This window comes from Esox lucius, chromosome 15 (genome assembly GCF_011004845.1).
Source record: "Esox lucius isolate fEsoLuc1 chromosome 15, fEsoLuc1.pri, whole genome shotgun sequence".
Taxonomy (NCBI): domain Eukaryota; kingdom Metazoa; phylum Chordata; class Actinopteri; order Esociformes; family Esocidae; genus Esox; species Esox lucius.
Genome location: NC_047583.1, coordinates 15462559 through 15486861, shown reverse-complemented (window position 1 = coordinate 15486861; position 24303 = coordinate 15462559). Strand labels below are relative to the sequence as shown.

General features: G+C 44.8%; 1 protein-coding gene and 1 long non-coding RNA gene across 6 annotated transcripts in view; both read right to left on the bottom strand.

Annotated features, from left to right (window-relative positions):
• Positions 1–335: 335 nt before the first annotated feature.
• On the bottom strand, positions 336–2899 carry LOC109616676. Its single transcript, XR_002197913.2, has 3 exons — positions 2777–2899; positions 1800–1966; positions 336–432 (listed from the first exon to the last, which is right to left on the bottom strand). It is a non-coding gene; the product is annotated as an uncharacterized LOC109616676 (long non-coding RNA).
• A 305-nt stretch (positions 2900–3204) lies between these two features.
• kif26ab (kinesin family member 26Ab) overlaps positions 3205–24303 on the bottom strand; it is an 85692-nt gene continuing 64593 nt past the window's right edge. For 4 of the 5 annotated variants that reach the window (XM_020054186.2, XM_010878881.3, XM_020054188.2 and 1 more), the window contains 12 exons: positions 22361–22553; positions 17305–17514; positions 16206–16299; positions 15398–15660; positions 14400–14583; positions 12927–13086; positions 12414–12576; positions 8306–11576; positions 7270–7463; positions 5910–5933; positions 5442–5592; positions 3205–5238 (listed from right to left, as the gene is read on the bottom strand). In XM_020054186.2, the coding sequence (XP_019909745.2) occupies positions 5054–5238; positions 5442–5592; positions 5910–5933; positions 7270–7463; positions 8306–11576; positions 12414–12576; positions 12927–13086; positions 14400–14583; positions 15398–15660; positions 16206–16299; positions 17305–17514; positions 22361–22553 (5092 nt within the window). In that variant the 3' untranslated portion in view covers positions 3205–5053. The remainder of the gene's footprint in view (positions 5239–5441; positions 5593–5909; positions 5934–7269; positions 7464–8305; positions 11577–12413; positions 12577–12926; positions 13087–14399; positions 14584–15397; positions 15661–16205; positions 16300–17304; positions 17515–22360; positions 22554–24303) is intronic. The other variant, XM_020054187.2, reaches the window with a different exon arrangement.

Genomic DNA, 24303 nt, shown 5'->3' with positions numbered 1-24303 from the left:
ACAATGTGCATTCTGTACAGCATGAGAGGGAGGAGAGATTCATGTGTTACAGGCCTAAATGAAAATGATGTGAGGCCCTATTAGAATGCAACTTCGGATGACAGCATGAGATTAATTTAAACAGGTCATTGTTAGGGAAAAAGGATTCCATTTATTTTCAGATGATTGCACTTGCTAACACAGAAAAGGGAAGATCAAAACTATTACTGAACTTTTTTTTGAGGCAAGGGTTGACAGAGGAGGGGTTTTTGATGAACTAATTTTTATTTTCATAATATGTGACAATCTGCTCCAATGAGGAGATCCCTGAGGCAAACAGAGCAGAGGAAGACTGGGTCTCACATGCCAGGAGCCCATGGACTCAGCAGCCGCCAGTACTCTGCAGCAGACCTGACCAACTGTCTGCATGTGAGCAGTGGGAAACCGTCTCAACTGTCAAGGGAATGAATGACTTGTCAGAACACACTCACGGTCCGCCAATATTAGATTTGGGGGAAGAGGAAACAAATACACAGTTTTCTCCCAAAGTTTAAAAAAAAAGTGTGCTACTTAATATCCATAAAACTGTTTTAAAAAATTATAATTTAGAAGGATTCAATGCTGTATGGTTTTCATCACCAGGAATCAAACACAAGCTAATGGATCTCGATTCTACACAGCTGAGAGCCCAGAGTTGGTCCATTCATTTAGTGTCAAACAGCATCCAGAGCCAGCACAGCCAAAGGCTAAATTCACCCAGGTAATTCTCATTAACCCCTTTTAAACATGTAGAGCTAGTTTAGAACACAGATTAAGCATAGTCTTGGACAAAAAAAAACAATGTTTGTCCGCAAAACTGGCCCCTAAAAATACCTGTAGCAAAGTTATATTTTAAAGAAATGTAAAATGTTGGCAGAATCTTTTACATATTCACCCCAAATTCTCAATAACTGAAATTCATTCATTCATTCATTCATTCATCTTCTTCCGCTTCATCCGGAATAACTGAAATGTTTCTGGAATAAATTCTCAGATTACTATATACAAATGTACTTAAATGTAATAAAATAATTACATCTAAATATGTCTTGTGTAAACTTTTGGATTACAGTAAATCAATCAATGCATCCTTAATGGTATTATTATTTTATAAAGTATAGACACACACATTACACCATATATGGATTTCTACAGATCCTAGTCTTAGTGGTCCAAGATGAAATGTAATGGAAAATTACACTTGAGAATGTTTTGGGGAAATGGCAGTTTCTTGAGAATGTCAGTTTCTTGAGGATTTTATTAGGAACATGGCAGCTACTCCTGCCAGGCCCCCAAATCCACCTCATATGCTTTTAATCAAATTAAATGAACAGGGAGAAGGCAAAATGTTATCCCTCAACATGGTGGAAGCTCTACACATCCCCACTCATCTATATTACACACAGGAGACCTAGCATCAAACAGAGTAGAGAATCATAGTTGAAAGCAGCTCCATTCATCTTGCTGCAGCTTTAAAATACTGTATGAGGGTTAACATGTGTGTATCATGTAACATGACATATACTACAGAACAGTACATCTACTTTGATTGGTCAGATGTCTTGACTGTGTGCCAATGTCCGCGTCCTTCTATTCTCTCACTGTATGCATTCCATTGAACTCTTCACTGCATTTATTTGGGCCAATACTTATAATCTCAGGTGTTTGTTATGAAAGTTACCATTTCAACTAAAAACAACAGGTTATCTTACACTAATCTCCTGAGTCCTGGAACATGAGTATATCATTGCAAAATGGAAGAAAAAATGTGATTGACATACCTCTACATACCATACCATCCCATTTTCCGAAGGCACACTCACGCGCAGCATTGTGTTGTGTCCCAATCTGCATTAATATCGGTTGGGAATCATGCGTTTCCTCTAAGCCATCCTAGAGGTCCCTCTGAATCCAGACCCCTGGTTGGTGGTATTGGTCGTCTCAGTGGCTCAAGGTAGACATATGATCAGATGCAGTTCATACATTTTGTGTAAACATGCACAAGGACAACTCCTCTATTTTGGGTACCGATTCTGTATTTTTCATCTAAATGCCACGATAAAGACGTCCGAAGACTTTTATGCTGAAGAATCATTTTTGGCTAACATACCTCGTCTTTCTGAGCATTGTTGTGAAGATATCAGTGCATACGAAAAACACGAAAAAGGCTTCAACAACACCCATATACGCTACAAGCTCTCGGTATCATGATGCAAGTGTGTAGTGCATGTTGGAGTAGTGTTTCGTTGCTCAAAACTTTAATGGTGCCGGTATGCTTCATTTTGTTTACATGGTGAAATGTTTTTTAATACGTATTTACAATACAGAACCGGCACCCAAAATAGTTGTCATTTAACTCCCGGCTGAAATACCATGATTCAGATCGCAGGCGATCAACTAACGAATTGCCAGGAAGTGAGAAAACAAAGCAGTTAGGCCGATGTCCAACATCGACCCGTTTTAGCGTTTCTTTAACTTTCGATGAATTATTTTGTTGATTTTTCACTTTTATCTTTATACAATGGCTTGCAAAAGTATTCCAATTGGCACACATTTTTAAAAACGTGTTTTCGCTTTGTCGTTATGGTTTTTGTGTGTAGATTAATGGCAGTAACAATAAATTGAATCATCTTTACAAACACAACAGTGTAGAATGTGAAAGGGTCAAAGAAAAAGGAGGTAGCATGTTGCTTAAATAAGTATTCTACCCCTGTGCTATGTATCCATTGGCTCTATTGAACAAGGAAACTATATCTACCTGTCATTAGCGTGATCGAACAAGGCCCAAACATTTGCTACAAAACATGACTCTGTTGAACTTTCCTTGCGTGAAGTTTCAAAAATACTGCAGTGGAGCAAAGGTCTGAAATCCAATCACTAATTATTGTGTAAGGATACTGACACCAAAATAAATTACAAATGTTTTAAATATGCAAGCCTTATTTGATCTGACAAAAGTGTCAGGCTGCTTAGGATATTCCAAGTTTACTGGTGTATGTGATGCATGTGACATTGGTAAAATAATATATTGAAAAAAGACACACTTAACATTGGAGTTGTCCCTGTCGAAATCTGATGAGGTGTCAATGCATATTCAAAAGGCTAGTATAGCTTCTCACACGACATTTTGAATACAGGCGGTTGAAATTGACAGTCAGAAATAAGAAGAAACATTTTATTCACAGATAAAACTCAACACAAGCTGCCATATCATACATTTATACACAGGGTCAGAAAATCCTATACAAAACCAAGGACATTAGAAAATATGGGTTTGATATGAAATATGACGTTTCTTGAAAAAAAAATTGTTTGGTAATTTATATTTATTAAACTACCCCCTCCAAAGCAGAGCTGAGGATATTATTATAAAAATCAAAATGGTAAAAATGGAATAAACATTATTCTTAAAAATAATTAAAATCTCATGCAGCATCTTCAGAAAGGGCCTGAGAGTACAAGAAGAAAGAAAACAAATGAATATTTTAATTATATAAATCAAACACATCAAAACATAAGCCAGTTGTCTCTTACTACAGATAACCAAAACCAGTTACCGTAATTATCTGTCCTCACCATTGTCAGAATGATTCAAACACAAACTGTTTGGCAGCTACATACAGTTGATTGATTTTATTTGCCAAACAACATCAAAATCTGAAGGCTGCAATTGTTCCACGGCATGTATCCAGAGGAAACTGTGTTTCTCAAGGCCTTTAGTTATGACACCGCCCTTTTAGAACCTATTCTATTCTTTGATTGAGATATCGGTTTAGTAAAGTGAAAGGTTAGGGAGAGATTTTGTATATAGTATGTGTATCATGGTAGCAGAACTCTCACACTGTCTGTGCTGTTGATCTTAGTGCTTTATTGAGGTTCATCTTGTAGTGGGAGTGAGAATGCTGGAATGCATAGAACCAAAGCATAGCACCACTTAAAAGAGTACATTAAAAAGAGCTATAGAATTACCCTTGCATCTCGCATCTCATTTATGCCCTTTTGTTTGTCAGTAGAACCCAGTCAAGGCCCATCTAGGGATGAAATGGCCACTCTCAGTATTCACGCTCATAGGGGCACAGAGGGTGAGGTAGGTCTGTCAGGGTGACTCTGGAAACCCCTAGAACAAAACACAGAGGAGGGCTAACTATCACAGCCATGAATCATGGTGTACACAGACTGTTGGGGGCAGGCCCTGTACTGTGGCCCCTCTGACTGATGTGTTCTGCCGTAAACACAGCTTGGCCCCAGATACCACATACCTCCCTCTCCCTGCACACCTCCAACCATCGATGTAGCCCTACTAGAGCCCCTTGTGATCAAGGCAACTGTAAGGAAAAAAAACATTTACTGAACCCTGCTGGCTTTCACAGACCACTGTCAGTGGCTGATTGATAACATCAGCAACCAACCGAGTGCTTGACAAGCTAACACAGACCTGTTTTAAAAGGTAGAAAAAGTATGGAACTAAAAATATAAGGCGCAAGAGGCTGGATGAAGATGGGAAAATGCTGAGGTTGGTTTGAATCATGAGAAAAGGCAAAGTTTGGAAACGCAATAACATTAGCTTATTGCTCTTTTTGAATTTTTTTATACCTACAAATGATAATTTCACACACAGCATAATCATATAAATACACTATACAATGCAATATAAAATAATTATTTATTAAAAGGAATATGTTCAGGGCTGCTCATGTATGCTGGATATGATACTAGCACCATACAAAAAAATTATGACTCAAAATTAGTCAGGTGGAAAAGGCACTTCTGGGTGTCGTTTGAATGACTCTTGGGTAAATCATGGCTGCTCTCTCATCATGCTGGAACTCAAAAAACACATAAGTTCTTCTCCCAGAATGACGAGGCACTGCAGATAAGTTTGTTCAGATCTCCTATGTCTCCATGCAAAGACCCCAGTCTTGTTAGTTTCATCTTTTGTCTTTTAAGATTTTCTTGTCACTTCATTCCAGCAATAACTGCAAACTGGTTCCAACATTACATCATCCTTCCTTTCGCCCTTCCTGCATCCTCCTTCTCAGACTTCCACTTCTCGCAGTCCCTCTTGAGGGTCATGTGGTGACGTCACACTGATGTCAAAACAGGTCACCATCATGACACGTAACTTGCATAGGTTGACACAGAACTCCAGCTCCTCTGTAACCCGACTCAGGGCCTGCAGGTACTCCTGGGACTCCTTGTCCAAATCCTGGTCCACCTCAACTAAAGGAAAAGAGACAGTAAAGCAGAGGATTTAAGTTGATGTCCCCCAAAATCAATCAAAACCTGTAAGACTATTCACAAAATCAGGTACATTTTTAATAGAAAGTTTAGAAACAGTACATTTTTCCTAGAGAATATGAAGAATGCAAAGTAGTGAATCTTATATGGTTCTATACAGCAAGAATAATGTAGTAGACACCCACACTCTCCTATCCACTTGCAAGGATCCATCATCAGCCGGGTCTTGGTGTCCTCCAGCTCCTCCTTCAGCGCCTCATGTTTGTCCTTCAACTCTCTGATCTGCTGCTGCCTCCGCTCCAGAACCTTAAGCTTACTGTTGAAGTATAGCAGGCCCTGAAAAGTCGAGAGGTGTGGGGTGGTTTAGCTTTTTTCATGGCTGTCAAGGACTAGCATTTTGTTGTTGACAAAGTAATGTGTGATATACAGATACAGTCATGAATATTAACATCTCTGGCCATTTTCCAGGTATTGTAATAAAATAATACTTGTTTCCTGTCACAATGGGGAGAACCCTGACTTTAGATAATGTTCATGCAACTAGAACAATGCAATTGATTCCTGTTTTAAGCCTCTCTTCCCTCACTCTAAACTATTCCCCAACTCCCATTGCAGCATAATTAAGCCTCAGTGATCCAGCAAAATCAACATACCTTCTCAACATCCTGGAATGGCTGCTAGAGAATAGAAAATGGAAAAACAGAAAATACATCAAGTAAAAAAACACGATCTTACCGTAGGTAAGGATGTGACAGTAACTCAAACAGACATAAGAATACAAGTACTGAACCCTGCATATTGTTATAGTTTACATTACTAGAGAGAGAGAAAAACGCTAGATAGACTTGTCTTAGTTTGCATAATCATTTCCATAGCGTTTGAATTCACCGGCACGTTCGAGACATACCACGCAGGACTGAGGGCGTCAATTGCAGGAAAATTCAGCAATATGCGTGTGCACTGCACAGAAACCTGACACAGTTCCGACGCAATTGTCTTCACACCTGAAAAACTCTGGGGGTTTGTTCGAAAATGTGGGGCACAGTAGCTCGGAAGGTGGCTTCTCAAGTTATCCGTATCTGTATGTTTGCACAGCAAAATAATCTAACGTCTTGAGTCTTGGATACCTCTTGGAAAGTGTAGTGTAATGTAAACAAGCCCAAATATTCACAAAAAAGCCATGAACACACACAACAAATAACGTGTGAATATGGAAACATGAAAACAAGCCTTCATTTGCCCATTACATTGTATTCCAAAACAAGTGGGGGACGTGTAAAACAAAGCACTTCATTACTAGCTGTTCACCCAGTGGTGGCTGGAAAAGACAAACTGAGCATCATCTTTTCCTAATTGAAACTAAATCAAACCACCATCCAGTTGATTTAATATCTTCTGTTAACAAATCCGTGTCTGGCTGTCTCTAACTTGTGGGAGTAGTTAATGACCCATGGCAAGTGCAGCCAGCCCATAAAGAACCATCAGGCAGCAAGGGATGGGCTATGGAGTGTGGGACAGACACACACAGACACACACACACAGACACACACACACACACACACATTCCTGGACTGTTCTTCCTACCACCATCGTCCATTCCCCCTTTGTCAACTGGCACCAGCACGGAGACCCAGTGATCAGTCATATCTAAACCAATTAACCCCAGACAGTAATTGCCTCCTGATCTCTTTAAGATCCTGCACAAGCCCGGCACACAGACACTTACAGATGCCGAGATTTGCTATTGGGCAGACTGAAGGTCAAACGTCTCAGACAGACATTTTCATCTTGTTCTTAAATAAGAAACTGTGAAGGGGTGAGCTAAGACCTTCCCACGATGTCAAGTCTGGCTTCAGTGTGACACATTCCGACTGTTGCAGAGATCAGAGTGGTACTTGCAGACTATTACTAAGCCTGACGTTGCTAACCGGCTTGTATGTAGTGATGGACATGAACCTAATGTCCATCTACAATGTAGGGAGTTTGTGTAACAGAAGGTGCCTGGTTGCTCACCTCGGCTGAGTCCTCCTGTCGGCGCCTCTGGAGCCGTTCCACATCGTCGATCTCGTACACCTTGATCTCAAAGGGTTCCTTCAGGGGTCCTGACATGGGAGGCAGGTCCACCCACTGGCCAGCTGTGCCAGCTTTCTTCCCCAGGGACGAGGTGTCGGGCAGGGGGGCCGGTATGAGCCGGCGCCGCTGGAGCCCTGACAAGACACAGACAGACAGGCACCACAATTACCGTTAGAAATATACAACGGTAATATCAGCCAGGGCCGGGCTGTACAGCTCTACCGTATCTGTCGGTAAATATGTATGAGGCTGAGACAGAGATGTAAAGTGATAGCAGGCTTTACATAGACCTCCTGAGTGTGCGGTTGATTGCATATGTATTAAGATTTCACCACTGTCTATATCATTTCAGAAAAGGACAAAACCAATAAATGATCAGAATCTGATTTTAAAAAGTTAGAGCCTCCATCTGTACAATGTGGCCTGGGGGAGTTTGAAAAACCGACAGGTTGTCCTTGATCTTGTTCAGTGATCCTGCACTATAATTCTCTGGTATGCTGCTTCAGTCTGGAGATCGGGAGAACTGTGGTACTCCTTTCAGACAGGAACACCACTTAGTCTGCTGCATTTTCAGCATGACACATCTAGTTAAAGTCAACAGCAGTAAACCTTCACCCATAACAAACCATAACAAGGGACTTTTTTAATGCTTCCTTGTGCAGGCAAACTACTTTTACAGAGCAATTAATGGGTATTTATAGATATGCTGTGTGACTTTTAGACAAGAGACTAATTTAGGGGAGTAGAGACAGGTCTTATAGTCCCCATTAATGACCTTCTCTATTATTTAACATGTGACATCACACAGTGGCTTGTAAAAAAAAAAAAAAGACTGGACCTAAACAACAAAGCTTATAAAAGGATCCCATTTTTGAATGCCTCTATTGACTCTCTGGCAAAACCTACAGTAGGCTGTGGTTCAAGATATTATCAGAAAGACAGTGCGTAACGCCACACACAGACAGAATGGTCTTACCATTGCGTTTCTTGGGGGATTTGGAGGTCCTTGGGCGCCCTGAGGACGACATCCCGCTCTCGCTCATGGAGTCGTGGGCAGAGGAGGCGCTGCCTGTGGCCTCGCTGTCCCGGATCATGCTCTCGTAGCCACTGCTGCCCCCGCTGTGGTAGAACAGGGCTGTGCGGCCCATGGCTGGGGGAAGCTCTCCGCTCAGCACACTGCTGTTGTCGCTGCCGTGTCCACTGCTGTAGCGCTGCGGCCTCCTGGGCGCTGTGATCTTACTGTAGGGGGAGGGCAGCATGGCAACCGATGACTTGTCGTCGCTCAAGTTCACCCCGCTGTCGTTACCACTGTCAGAGTCCCCCGAGCCTCTCGGGTGCTTGCTTGCTGTGCTGCCTGACGCCAGCTCACTGACCCGGCTATTGGCTGCCCGCATGGCCTGCTTGGTCCCCATGATGGTGCCCCGGCCGGGCTTGCTATTGGTGGTTGCCGCGACCCGCGTTGTGGAGGCCTTGCCAGTTGGGGGGAGATTGGCGTTGGGGTTCCTGGTGGCTGGAGCCGCGAGGGACTTTGTGGAGGAGCTCAGGCCCTTAGAGTTACTGGCTGACAATGAACGAGCCTTACTACCATTGACCGTTCCTACCGCTCTTGAGTTGACGCTACCTTTGACCTGCCCAGGTTTACCTAGATTCCCTAGGGCACCACAGGCAGTGGGTGGAGAGGTAGCAATGGGGGAGCTTGTTGAGTTTGGTAGCCCGAATCTGGGAATGGACCTGCTAGACTTGCTGCTGCCAAGGCTGGCTCCACTGTTCTCTCGACTCAGAGTGGGCTTGGAGCCAACCATGGACATGCTGTCACACTTTTCTAGAGACATCTGGCTGCTATAATGTTGCTGTCCGGTATCCCCTCTGGCTCTGGTCTTCAAACTGGACGTGGCTTTGGCCGAGATGTAGTCACCCCTGAGGCTGGATATTTTGAGGCTGTTGGAGTCTCCTCTACAGCGGACCTCTAACTCATCCTCTGACACAGCACCCCTGGTGAGTAAAGGCCTCCCTGCATCCCCATACTTTAAGGCACTTTGGGGCAGCTGGATCTTGTTCTTCTGATCCAGACTGGACTTGCGCACTGGAGGGGGAGGAGGAGAGGTACCACCGGGTTTGGGGAGCATACTGGCTTTCTGCCCGTTGGCTTTGCCATTCTTCCCCAGAGAGGAGAACTTGAGACTACTGGGTGTGGCGGTAATGTCCTGGGTTGTGACCTTGGCCTCCGGAAATCCGTGGATGACAGGCACCGTGCCCAAGGTGGTGGCCCCTCGTCTAAGCTGAGGCATCTTGCTCAGGGGCTCCGCTTTCTTACTGGTGGCCTTCTCACAGCCATCCACCACCCTCTGGGCTGAGGTAGAGCCCTGCACGTTGGGTGTGCGAGGTACACTGTTGCTGTTCACAACACCAGCTTTGCGGCAGGGAATGCCACTCACTGGGGTTCTGGGAAACTTACTGACTGAGCCGGGGTCTGGGAGTTGAGGTTCAGAGTTGTTGTTTATACGCTGCCAGGGGTCCTCCTGCTCGACTTCGTGTCTGGGTGATTCACGACTGCCGCTGCTACTGTAGGCCATGGATGAGGTAGGTTTCATTTTTCTGGGAAGACTGGAGTGAACTAAGTTAGGGCCCTGTGAGAGATGGGATGACGAGCTGACTGAGTTCACTTTAGCTGTTTTGGATTGGAATCTGAGGGGTCCTTTGGTCGACTCGGGAGATGGAGGGCACTTTGTCAGGGACAGTTTGCTAGACGCTGCGCTATCACTGTCCATTTCAGAGAAGCTAAATCCACTGTCATTGAGAGAGTTCTTGGCATCCCTTGGGGATGATTCACAGTGGAACATACCAAAAGAATCATGGTAAAATGTACCTTCTGGGCCGATGTGCTTAGTCTGTGGGAGGAATACATCTGCAGAGTGTGCCCCTTCACTCTCCAGAGTACAGACGCTGACCTCACTGAGCCAGGAACTGATAGACGAGCCCCTGCTGCCCACACAGACAAACGTGTCGTCCTGTAAGGGGGAAACCACGTCGGTGTTGACCTCTGCACCCCCTACCGTAGATGTGTAGGCGTCAAACTCATCATTGATGCTGCTGATGATGCTGACTGGTCGAGAGCCGGAGGCCAGGGCCTGGAGGGAGCAGTCGCTGTTGAAGCTGATGATGCTGGAGGGCCGGCCATTGTCCATGATATTGCCAATGGACAGCTCCTCCACCATGGTGAACACCAGCTCATCCTCTCCATTCAGCTCCACGGGCTGCTGCAGGGTCACCGTGGCACGCAGGATGTCCCTGTCCAGGCACCTCTCCCTTAGCGTGGAGCGCAGCTGGCACACCTCCACCAGTCCCCTGGTCTGGGGCCTACCAAGGACCGGGGAGCCCCCAGCCTCCCCCTGTTTCCCAGCTTGATGGCTCATTCCGACGGGGGGCATTCTGGTGTTTGACCTCTCCTCAGAGTCTCCGTTGCCCCTGCGTGAGTCTCTATGCTGCGGAGGAGGGGGAGCAGGCTTGGGTAAAAGCATCTTGTTAAAGTAGACCTTCTCCCGTACTACAGGCTCAGATGATGCTGGCACTGTGACCCCAGCCTGTTTGACTGGGCTAGCTCTGTTCTCTGACATTAACACCTTTTCACCATCAGCGCTAGTTCTACACACCCCTCTGGAATGTTCCAGGTTAGCCTTAGAGGGGCTGACATGTGGGCTGCAGGATGGTGGATTGGCTAAAGGTTTAGGAACTTGTTTGGGCGAGGTACTCCCATGAGAAGAGGAGGCTTTAAGGACAGTCTTTGGGGAAACAGACCCAGGGCCTTCTTTTGCTGTGCTGTCCATCTTGGCGCTAGCTTGACTTCCCCTGGTTTCTCCAACAAATGCCGTAGGCTCCTCACTGCCGTCAATGCACTCAAGGCGCTCCTGCAGCTCAGCAAACGTGTTGCACTTGAAGAAGTGGTCTCGGTCTAGGGGGCCCTCTTTCCCGGTCCGCTTCCTGTTCAGAGAGGGGATTATGGGAACGAAGGCCGGGGGGCCCTCGTTGTCGCTCAGCTCCCTGTCAGAGATGGCGGCACCCCCCGGCCCCACGTAGATGACGGTGTCGCAGGACTGCTCACTGCTGGAGGAGTAATCTGTGTCACTGAGCAGGCAGGGCAGGTCGGGGTCCAAGGCCACCGTCCGGGGGTGGAAGGGTCTCAAATGGGGTGGCCGGCGGATCCTCCCTTCCTCACAGGAGCTCTCCCCTCCAGAGGAACTGGATGCATACTGTAACCCAGAGACATACAGAGACTTACAAAACAGTGGACAGTATGTAGGAAATGTGCTTGGCACAAGAATGAGTCACAGAATAACTGCATTATTTATGTTCAAGATTAATGTTCAAGAGTCTAGTTATACTACTAGTTTTTACGCTTCTTGAAAATGTATTTATATGATGGTATCAACTATTTGCAGCTGTAGGTTTACAGTTCTTGAAATTGCATAATAAATTCATAGTGGAATCAATCATTAGGCAAATATAAATTGCCAGTCAATACATTCAAAGGTTAAAAGTGCACACCAACAGACCCACTGAAATTAATGTCAATAATATAAATCGTTATGCCTGAAATTAATTCAAATTATACCCAAGACCTATGCTAAATAAATACATGCCGTCATTCCACCTAATTATCTGGAGCATACTGTATTTCCCTAATCTGAGTGCATGAATTACACACATGCTTAGGCAGCCATATTGATTACATGCTGATGTTTTGAGCAGCGAATAAAAACTAGCTCTGAATTATTGCACTAATAACCGAACATTAACAGAAGCCCAATTCACGACATAGCACGGCCTCTAACCTAATCAAGATCCCGCTTACTAAAAGGCTACTATGCTTAATGTTGAACAGTAACACTTCTGCTAATAAAGGCCCTTTAATAAATCCTTGAGCTCATTAAATACATATTATAACTGTGAGAATCTACGGCTTTCCCTCATCAAAACAGTTATGCTTTGTTCCTTGATGTATGGTGCTGTCTGAGTAGAGAACACCCATGCGGCTCCGCCAGTGTCTATTGTATCATAGCGAAAACTCTTCAAGTCCAGACACAGACCTTGGATTTCTTCTTCCTCATGCGGTGGATGCGTGAGGCCAGCTGGATGGTGCTGAGGGAGTCGGCGTAGTTGGCAGGGGAGTCGGAGATGTGGGCAATCATGGTGGTTCTGCAGTTAATGTTCCCAAGCGATTCTCTCAGCAGCATTGTCAGTTTGCTGTCCCTGGAAATGATTTTTTTACACACACCATCCTTATAATTACTGATCGGGAAAATGCAGGATGTTTCAGAGCCCCATATCCCTGGCTTTGCCAATGAGTAGCAAACAATCATTACAGTGTTGGTTCTCATTCAACGACGGTTATTCACAACTTACACTGGCCTGAGCTGCAAGACACTTCTGAACACTCTTACAATATATATATACTTTCCAGCCGATTGGATGGCTGAGAGTGAGCCAGACATATCTACAAGTCATTAGCAGCATCGATAGTCAAGTTATTTGTACACATGTAGACTTGTCGACTTCCCTGCATTACATACTGTACAGATAGGCATAGACACATTCCCTACCTGTACGGCACGTGCTTGGCTCCGTTGGCTAAAGCCATGATGACGTTGCCCAGCGCCGTAAGGGACAGACACAGGCCGCCGCCCACGTCCCGACTCTTACTGAGGACCTTCTCACAGCTCCCCAGGTCTATGAGGTGCAGCCTGCTCCGTCCGCCTGACACTGTAGTGACACGGGGGGAAAGTCAGGTGAGGTCGTCTCTCAGCACAGACACATTAAGACACTCCCTCTGGAGGAGGACAGGGATCCCAGGGGCTGCGCCACACAAGCAGGAGTGGCACCGAACAGACCAGACACGGCGGCCTGATTTATTCATGAGGAAGCGTTTTAGGCTGAAGTGATTCAGATCTAGGCTTCTATTTATTTAACCAGCAGGTAATGACATTCCAGACACATAAAAGTATCTTATTGTCAGATCCCACTTTTACATAACACACACAGAACTAAGGAAACCGTAACTGAATTTGATGAGGTAACGGGACATGATGACCATAGGGACTGTATTCTGAATGGAAAGATTACAGGGAGCTGAATTCCCCTGTATCTTATTTAGCAGCGGGAAACACATTGGTAGGTAGGCCACTGATATGTTATTTCACATGATTGTGGAAGAAAATTACAGTTCTAGGGGAGGCAGAAGCATCAAACTGTTAAACACGTCAGCAAGATTTGGAAATTGAGTTTTTCAAATCCATGATTTCTTTCTGCTAACACATGAATGCAAATGTAAAAAGTTTCTTTTTACAAAGGGTAGTGTGAAACCATCCATAAACATTCCAAATGAGAGCTGGAGGCTTTTTATCTATTCAGATTTATTCTGGTTTTATCCACCATGTAACCCAAAGTGGTACAGTCTCCTATGCTGAGGTGGTCACCGCTGACAGCACAGATACTTGTAAAAATGACTATAATCGGCACCAGAACTAACTGCATATGCTAAGTAACACAACCATTATGGCATTATAAAGTAATTGTCATTAAACTACTGTAGGTAATTTATTTTACTCGATTAAGTATGTAATCAGCCAGTTAATAATGCAGAAATTTGATTCAGTGCATTCAACTCGTAACAGCAGAATGACAGACTCTTGTCTTAGTAATAGTAGTAATAGTGGTAGTGTAGAAGTAGTATTAGAAGTCATAGTAGTAGTGGTAGTAGTAGCAGTAGTAGTTGTAGTGGTTATACTAATAGTAGTTGTAGTTGTAGTAGTGGTAGTAGTAGTGGTAGTAGTAGCAGTAGTATTTGTCATAGTAGTAGTGGTTGTAAAAGCAGTAGTCATAGTAGTAGTGGTAGTAGTATTCATAGTAGTAGTAGTGGTGGTAATGGTAATAGTAGTAGTAGTGGTTATAGTAATAGTAGTAGTTGTTGTAGTAGTGGTAGTAGTAATAGTAGCAGTAGCCATAGTTGTAGTGGTAGTAGTACTAGTAATAGTAGTCATAGTAGTAGTGGTAGTAGTAGTAGTAAAAGTACTCACTTCCTCCCTTGCCTGTCTTCTCCATACGGTACTGGTAGATGTGCAGTGTGAACAGCATGTGAGAGTTGCGTCTCTCTTCCTCATCTGCATCGGGCCTGCTGGTGCTCCGTGCTGCGATGGCCGCATCCAAGAAGAAGGCTGCCTTCTGGGCCGTAGGGGCGCGCAGCTCACTCTGGTTCTGGAGCTGAAAGAAGAGCGGGAGAGAGAAGGGTTACAGAAAAGGGCAGAACATAGGGTTAGCGATAGGAAGAGGAAGGAGAGAGAAAAGGAGAGAGGGGAGACAGTTAATTGGACCCAGGCACACATTTCTTCCCCATTAGATTGGGTCTCAGGGGCAATTAGAGAACTAGATATGCACACAGAGGGAGGGGGATTAGGGGAGGTAATGGAGGGGGCTCTTCCCTCCACACGGATGTGGTGGGGGGGTATGGAAAAAGGGGAGAAAGGGGGGGCATCTAGTAGTGGGCCCACACCACATGGTTGCGAAAAACAGGAGGAGTTGTGAGGAGCTTCACAGGACTCCAGGCAGCCTTTGAAGTCACGGTCCACACATAACCCAAAAAAAACAACATCTGACGGCAACACCTGTCAGTCCTTTTAAACCCCATCCCCCAACTTGCCCATTGTGCTGCAGAGGGCCAGAGCTAATGCGGGGTAATAGATGCTGATCGATGCCGACGGGGGAGTCAATAAAAACGTATGGAGAAAGACGTCGATATTGTGGACGGATGAAAACAGAGAGCAGGGCTTATTGAAATAGGTAACGCGGCAATACGGGCTCAGAGGACACAGAAAAAACCTGGCAGATGAAAGAAAAGACGATACAAAGGCACAACAAATGTTTGGAGTAGACGGAGGTAGATCGTAGTACGAAAAAGATCAATATTAATAACAAAAAAATACCAGACAGAGGGAGAGAAATAGGGAGAGAGAGAAATAGCGGGAGAACAATGAATGAGAGGAAAAGCGACACCCATCTGGCTGCTTTCTTTTCTGACCTGCGTGCCACAAATGGGGTCCTCTCGCAGGTAGACTCCAGGGGACTGTCCGTCCTGCAGGCTTCCAGTGGACACCTCAGACAGGAGGTCCTTCAGCGCCTCGTCCTTTCCACAGATCTCCACAGCAGACACACGGACTGAGAAGCGCGTGCCCGTCTTCTCCTTGCGTTCGTTGATGAGCTTGAAGAGCCAGGAGATGGCGCAGGGCACAATGCCCAGGTTCTGGGTGGAGCCGTCTTTGCCAATCATGGTGAAGGTCTTGCCTGGGGGACGGGGTGAAAATGGTGAAGAATGGGGGATGGAGACATTAATATGTGCATTGCTTTTGGCAACAGAACGCTGCTCGTTTCTCCACTGAAACTAGTAATACGCTGTTCTGGATGGGGTAGAGTCGAGGTCAAAATGCTTTACAACTGTTGATTAGGGAGGCACTGTTATCTCTAGGAACTTATGGAAGGGATAACTCAGGGAGCATTCGCTGGAGGATGAGCACAGTGGAGCAGACAGGGTGAAAGATGGCCTGTTTTGAGACATGAAAGCCCTCCAGACTAGATAAAAAGTGTGGGCCATTTACAGTGGTTTTAACAGTTGTCTCTATACAGAATCCCCCCCCCCAACCCGCTCCAACCCAACATCTTCTCTCTCTAGACCCTGCTCCTCCCCACTGTCTTCTCTTTACTTCAGCTCACACAGTGGACCACTAATCCATTTGTGAATGTGGACATCAAACCGGGCTGATAAAGGGAGAGTTTTCTTTGTCTAACAAAGGCGTTTGCCAGATATCGGGGGAGAAGAGGGGCTTACTTACCCAGCTTGACATGGCCGAAGCAGAAGATGCAGCCATCCGCACCATTCACCACGGACTGGATGACCTCAGCAACTGTCCCTGAGCAAACCTCTGCCTGGAAAGGAGACAGAGACCAAGAGAAAGAGGGAAGAAGGGAAGCATGTTTAGAGAGCTTACTCTTCTTTTCAAACAGAACCGGAACATTAACAATGGGTTGCCAACAATGCGTATTCATACAACAACTCTACTGTCGAAACTCCAATGACTTCAAATACCTGTATATTATTGGATTATTGGATCAAAAATGGGCAGAACGCCATTAAGACCTGATCACATATTGAGAAGGCACCGTCAGTGGGTTCATGGCTCATCTTTACAATCGGCTTCACCACAGCGGCTCCACCGGGGAAAGGCTTCTGCTGCAGACAGATATCTCCTCCCATATATCACACAGCAAACAGGCCTCTTACTGTGGAACAGCTTGCTGTTACTGTTAGCCACAAACAGTGCAGTCCCAGCGGCACAATCTAGCAAGCCTCACTTAAGCTTTGCCTTCGCCGGCTCTACTGGAACAGGAGCAACGGCCGTTGGTCCGCAAGTAGCTTGGTCCGCTTTCCCTTTTTTGTAGGCACTTAACAGCTTGGTGCTGTCAGACCCCTTCATCTGATCTTTAATCATCTCAGATTGTAACGAACAATCAATTGCCTTTTAATGGTTTTGGTGAGAGATTTTTCTAAACAGACCTCTATGAAACATTGTTGTCTGGCTGTTAGCTAATCACAGTCGGGTAAACACGTCCTCAGTCCTTTTCCTTTCATCTTAACTTGGGCATGGCTTAACTAGACTGTTAGGTCTGGACCGGGAGACGAGAGGTTAGATATAACTGGACTTAGAGGTTAGACACAAGAGAACTGAATTCAATTCATTCCTCAGACTTAAAAGGGCCAGCTGTTGAGGCCCATACTGGGAAGAATGTCCCCGACCCAAGACAGGCATTTTTGCTACTAAGCCCCTGGACAGCACCAAGCCAGCATAAAGAGGTCCTAGTGCCCTTGAAAGAGTCTCCCCCACCCACAGACACGCACACACAGCTCATAGACATTTAACGTTTGGTCCTTACTTGAGAGGCATCCTGGGTAAACACTGCGTCGAAGGCAAAGATCTTTGGGACGGCCACGGTGGCTCTTCTGTGCCCTGAGTTGGCGCGTTCATTGACTGAGGGGTCGTATAGGGTCAGCTGCTTCTTCCTGGGGTCTACCTTCAGGAAGGACATGGACTCTGACGAATCAGGAGCCTCCAAGGAAGGGCATATACGCATCATCACTTTCACCTACAAAACAGGGAAAGAAAATAAAAGAACATGCATGTAAGATAACATAGACATTGCTACTGGGGGCATAGGAGGACAGTGCAATGTAAAAAAAAACAGACATATTGAAATCACACTGCAAGGCTGTACCTGGTTAAATAGAATGTCCAACAATTTAACAAAGGTAGCCATTAGAGTGTCAGTTACCATGGAGATATGGGTTACACCTGACAAATGAGACACCATTGCATGCAAAGACATCCCTCATGGGTCAACACGAAGCTTTATGGCATCAGTGTGTGGCTGATATTCTAAATCATACATGGAATGTAATGAGCCGCCCACTACGCTGAGAGATTATCTAACCAGCAGGCTACTCTCTGGACCAAAAGCAACTCGGCCACTCAGCAGAATGGGAACATATGGACCCTCTCTTGGTCCACCTCCTTGCTCTCTCTCTTTCTTTCCCTCGCCTTAGTCATGCTCGCTCTCTCCCTCATCCGGACAGAATCAGTGTGATTTGTATTAAGTCTTAACATAAGCGTTTTCCTACACTATTGACAGGCACAGTAATGTACAAGCCTGATGTGTTTTGATGCTATGCATCTTACTGTTGTACATTTCATCTGTCTCTGGTGACTGTGAATGGCCAAAAGCATGTGGAACCGCCTTCAAATGAACGGTTTTGGCTACTTGGCTATTTGAGCCAAACCCATTCCTGATAGTTGAATAAAATCGAGCACACAGCCATGCAACCACCATAGTTAAAAATTGGCAATAGAATGAGCGGTACTGAACAGCTCAGTGACTGTCAACCGTCATAGAACGCCACCATTCCAACAAGTCAGCTTGTTGAATTTCTGCCCGGCTAGAGCTGCCTGTCAACTGGAAGTGCTGTTATTGTGAGGAGGAAATGTCTAGGAGCTACAACAGCTCAGTCTCGAAGTGATGGCCACACAAGGCCACACCATCTCACAGAACGGGCCTGCAAACTGCTGAACTGCGTAAAACCCGCCTGTCCTCAGTTGCAACACTCCCTGTTGAGTTAACTTCCTCTAGAACCAACATCCGCACAAGAACTGTAAGTTGGGATGGATTTCCAGGGCTGGGCAGCCATACACAAGCCTTACATCACCATTCATAATACCAACCACTGGCTGAGCCCCATTGTACACTGGAATAGTGCAAACACATTCTCTGTAATGATGAATCACACTTCACCATCTGGCAGTCTAATGGACAAATCTGGATTTGGTGGATGCCAGGAATATGCTACCTGCCTGAATGTTGAGTGTCAACTGTAAAGATTAGTGGAGGAGGAATAATGGTCACGAGCTGGTATTCATGGCTCAGGCTAGGGCCTTTAGTTCCATTGAAGGGAAATATATATAAATAATTCCTCAGAGAATTACTATTTAAATGGCCCTTTTGCTATCAATATTCAGATGAATTCATTGATAAAAATGTGTCTGCATGCAGTTTTTAAGTATGTAGCAACCACATATGCAACCACTTCTGAGAGAAATCCTGGGGTAAACACAGTATGGTATTAACCTCACAATACATGACTGGAAATAGCATGTTAGTGCACTCTGAATGTACTCTGAATATATTTCAAATATGTAATTATAGTATTCCTATTACTATTTAAATAGTACATATATACAACTTTAATCCTCTTTAGTATATTTAAGTACAGCAAACGTGGTTCCAAAATAATACACTTTTGGTGTACTTTTTTTGCTTGTGTATGTTTGTTGTCAGTAAGAGGAACAGTCTGAGAAATGCTTGACAGCTCAGTGTGTTGAGAGTTTAGCCTAGTGCTAGTCAATCCACTGAACCAGAGCATCAGCATGCTTGGCCTGCTGGTTCCAAACAGCTTGAGTTTTAACAACAACCCTTTGACATCTAATTTACTCTGGAACAATACAAATCATAAAAAAAAAGACCATGTTGCTTTTTAGAACCTGTGTAGTAAGGAACAACTGCTCCTTTACATCCTGTTTTTGCAAAGGGAGCTGAACTGAAACAGTGCTGTTCTATTCATGCTCAGTATGTGTGTCGTGTACCCATCACACCCACTCTAAAAGCCCATTCTTATTCTGGCTTGTTTATGAATATTACCACAGATTAAGGCTCCAGTAATAAGGAACAATGCGTGAAGGTGATCCCATTCCACCACAGAGGGAATCCCTCTTTGGCATTTCAGGAGCCGAGCGCAAACTGTCTTTGTGCTCCATGGGGGGCTGTTATTTTGACTGACATGTACACATGTTGAGCACATTATATTTGCTATGACATTTAAACTGGGCTTCCATATAAGACTGCTTAGGCTGGCTGGCCAGCAAACCCGGGTCGAGGGAGTAATAACTAATGTCTCAAGCTGCTATATTTACATTGGCAGAGATGTGATACCAGGGGCCAGTTAGGATCGTCTGGAGCCTCTGCTGCATTTTAACACCTCGGGCCTCTCGGCTAATGGCCCTGCTCTCCTATCTCTTGATCCTAGCAAGAAATCCATTAGCTGGGATGTTCCCCAGCAAAACCTCCACACGACGAATCACATGGCAGATGTCTGGTTTAGCACTCACATCAACTATACATGGATGGAAATGTGTGTCTAGAACATATCCAAACATCACAACACCCATAGCACTCAGTGTTAAATATACGTCTCTTCTTGACCACAGCAGACTATTGAAATAGGGGAGAAAAAAGCATGGACCGATTGTCTACTGTGGACAAAAGAATGTTGGCAACTGAAATCATGTTGGCTGCAGTTTCTCAAACATGCATTGTTTCGCAGAAGTGAACTCTTGGTTGTCTGAACGAAACTGCAGCACTGTCTGAAGCACAATGCGAGAGGTTCAGTTTCCCATAACAGTGTGCTAATGAAAGGGAAACCTGGGGTTACAGACTCAGAATTAAGAAGTAAACAAGTTGATTTAACTTCTAAACCACCCTGTCTTGATTTCACTTCTAAACCACACCTGAGTAAGTTAGACACAGATGTCTAACTTACTCAGGTGTAAGGAGAGGAAGCTTGTTAATAATGTTGCTGTTTTATGAAGTGAGATTCCCAAGATGGGACAAAATCTCAATGGAAATTTGGCAGAGTAACCAACAACGTCCCAACCAGGTGCAATCTAATCTTGTTTGGGAAGTTCTTCTGCTCTATAAATACAGGATCTCAGGCCTGCAAACAATACCCAATAAACCCTAGAGGAAGGGTGTGTTTACACGGCGCTAATGCTAATGACAGACCACCAACCATCACCATCCTGCTCCATTTCATCATCAGCTTTATTAGAATGCAGCTAGCAGAAATCCGTTGCAGTAGTGTTTGCATTACTTTTCACCTTAAAAGTGAACTGGATTGCAGGTTTGTGTTTTCTTTCCCTTACAAACTGCAGTCCATTCAGAGGCAGGAATGCAGCCATTACAAACTGAGTGAATTCATGACATTCCAGCAGGCTTATCTGCCTTCATCTGTACTGGACCAGACCACTGGTTTTACATGGTTAGTACCCTTCCTGAAGCATTTCCCACAAGTAGGATTGGCTTGATGGGCACCTCTTACGTACCAATAGGGTTGAGATCTGGTGACTGTGCTGGCCACTCCATTATAGACAGAATACCAGCTGACTGATCCTTCCCTAAATAGTTATTGTATAGTTTGAGTTATTGTCCTGTTGTTGTATGAAATACGCTCCAATCAGGCGTCATCCACAGGGTATGACATGGTGGTGCAAAATGGAATGATAGCCTTCCTTCTTCAAGATCCCTTTTACCATGTAAAAATCTCCCACTTTACCACTGCCAAAGCACCCCCAGACCATCACATTGCCTCCACCACGCTTGACGGATGGCGTCAAGCACTCCTCCAGCATCTTGTCATTTGGACTGTGTCTCACAAATTTTCTTTGTGATTCGAACACCTAAAACTAAGATTCATCTGTCCGTAACACTTGCCCATCATTTGCCCATCTTAATCTTTTCTTTTTATTGGTCAGTCTGAGAAATTGCTTTTTCTTAGCAACTCTGCCTAGAAAGTCAACATTCCGGAGTTGACTCTTCATGTTCACGTTGAGACTGTTCATGTTGAGACTGATGTTTTGCGGGTACTATTTAATGAAGCTGCCAGTTGAGGGCCTGTGAGGAGTCTGTTTCTCAAACTAGACATTCTGAAGTATTTGTCTTCTTGCTCAGTTGTGCACCTGGGCCTCCCATTCCTCTTTTGATTCCTTTAGAGACAGTTTGCACTGCTCAGTGAAGGTAGTAGTACAAAGGGTTGTACGAGATCTTCAGTTTCTCTGCAATTTCTCGCATGGAATGGCCTTAATTTCTCAGAACAATAATAAACTGACAAGTTTCAGAGGAAAGTTCTTTGTTTCTGGCCATTTTGAGCCTGTAATCGAACCCGCAATTGTGGATGCTCTAGATACTCAACTGGTCTAAAGTTTTATTTCTTCTTTAATCAGCACAACAGTTTTAATTTGTGCTAACATAATTGCAAAACGGTTTTCTGATGGTTTTCTGATCCTTTTGACTTTTAGCAAACACAACATGCCATGAACACAGGACTGATATTTGCTGATAATGGGCCTCTGTGTGCCATTAAAAATCAGCTTTTTCCAACTACCATAGTCATTTACAGCAATTACAATGTCTACACTGTATTTCTGATTAATCTGATGTTATTTTAATGAAGAAAAAAATGCTTTTCTTTCAAAAAAAGGGACATTTCTAAGTGACTCCAAACTTTTGAACAGTAGTGTATGTATGCGTGTGTGTGTCTGTGTGTGTGTGTGTGTGTGTGTGCACATACTGTATGCCTGTTTGCATACATAAATAATTCCTGTCTTACCTTTCCCATCCCTGGGTTCTCCTTGACCTTTGACACGGCACGGAGAAGGCATGGTGGGGCGGGGGGTGGCAAGAGCTGCAGGATGCCGCTGAAGTTGGTGGGGTAGATGGAGGTCTCTGGGGCTCCAGGGTGAAGCAGGGAGGGGGGCTGGTGTTTCTTCCGCTTGGAAGACAGGTTCAGTTTCTGCGCAGCCCTGGGAGAAGACACAAGAAGTCTAACTTCAATAATAAACCATTTACCCAGCGATCTGTACCCAGGGGGGAAAAAAAGAGAAAACTGGAGTGCAATGACAGCCACCAGGTGTTACTTTCTTTCATAGTGAGGTATCCAACAGAGAGAGCTGCATAGTCCTTCAGTTGATTGATTTACCGGTTGGGGTTGACATTTGTGAAGGTGTGCAGAGCCTTTAGAAGCCACACTCTGAAACTAGAACGAAAAGGTCAACAAGCTCCTTTTCTCTCTTTGCCAAAGTAAACAAAGTCGACAGGAGAAGGGCGCTGTGCCACTCCCGACCCTCCGCCTTCACACCCTTTCAAATCCCCACTCCCTGCCTTTGGCCCAGGCTTGGTAAAGTGCTTCAGTTGATCCACTTCAAAACAGTACCACCATAGAATTCCCAAACACATTCATTTCAGCACTCCAATTGCTCACGCAGGTAGACAAAATAAAGCCCAATCTTGAAGCAGGCCCTTAGAGGTGTCTGCATTAGACAAGCTGCCATGACACCTGTGTTGTCGTTGAGCCAGATGGTGGTTGTCATGGTGCTAATGTACACTAAATAGATCCATTTATTGTTGTCAAACACAACACACCTGTCAGAACATTAGATGTAAGGATGGCTTGTACTTTGGGAAAGGATTGTAGTCATCATAAATTTTTTGTGATTTGGACCAGAAATGTTCTGCAGCTTTGTACAATACTCAGGTATATAGGTGACACTTGTTAGAGGTCCTGATCATATCCCATGAAAGCAATGACTAATCCTTGTGTCTCATTTACTGAGTCCCATGACATACAGACATGGTGAGGATAGTAAGTAAGAGTTCAGATGGGCAGAAAGACATACAGACTGGGTAGATAGATCTCTCCTGGCATTGTTGGCTAGTTAAACCGTGTCTCATTAAGTTTATAAAAGCAGTTCTGCTATACCGGAATTCGTGGCTCTGTGAGCCTGCATTCTCTTTCTCTACCTCGAATCACAGTTAGCGCTGGATAGGCAAAAATGAGTCACAGGTCAGACTAAGCAAGACCCATGCATTCCTTTTAGTCTAACTCCTGTCTCAAGACTGCCCTCTGAGTCTGGCTGCAGCTCTACCGGCTTTACTGTAGTCTGAAGCAGTCAGCAACACTTAGAACAGACAGCAATATGGCACCACTATGGCTCATTGACCACCACACTTCAACTCAAGTCAAGGTCAAAGTAAAGAAATACCCACAGGAAATTAAAACGCCATGAACGCTATTCAGCTAGAATTCGAAAGACAAAAACACTGGTTGTCATTAGGAGGGAGAAATAAATTATATCATGAGAGTTACAAAGAGGAGAAATGTGGAGAGCTACAGCAAGAGAAAGATATGCAGAGAAAGAAAGATTAAGAGAGGAGGTGTGTGACAAAGAAGAGAGGACTGAAAGGGAAGAGGAGAGAGTGAGAGAGACAGCGTGTTTGTCCATGTGTGTTTGTCTCAGTGAGAAGCAGTTTCCTTCGAGCCCAGCAGCCTGAGCTCATTAGTCCTGTTCTGGGCTCCTCCGGACAGAGTGGGCGGCTGCCAAAATACACCCCCCCTTTACTGTTCCTTTACCCCCCTGGAGTGACAGCCGCAAACCGCCCCACCCCACCCCCTTCCCTCCCCAGTACAGCACATCACGCCCCCTGCAGCGACAGCCCAAGAGCACAATCAGGTAACACAACGCTGGCTGATGGAATAATTATTGCATCCAAGAG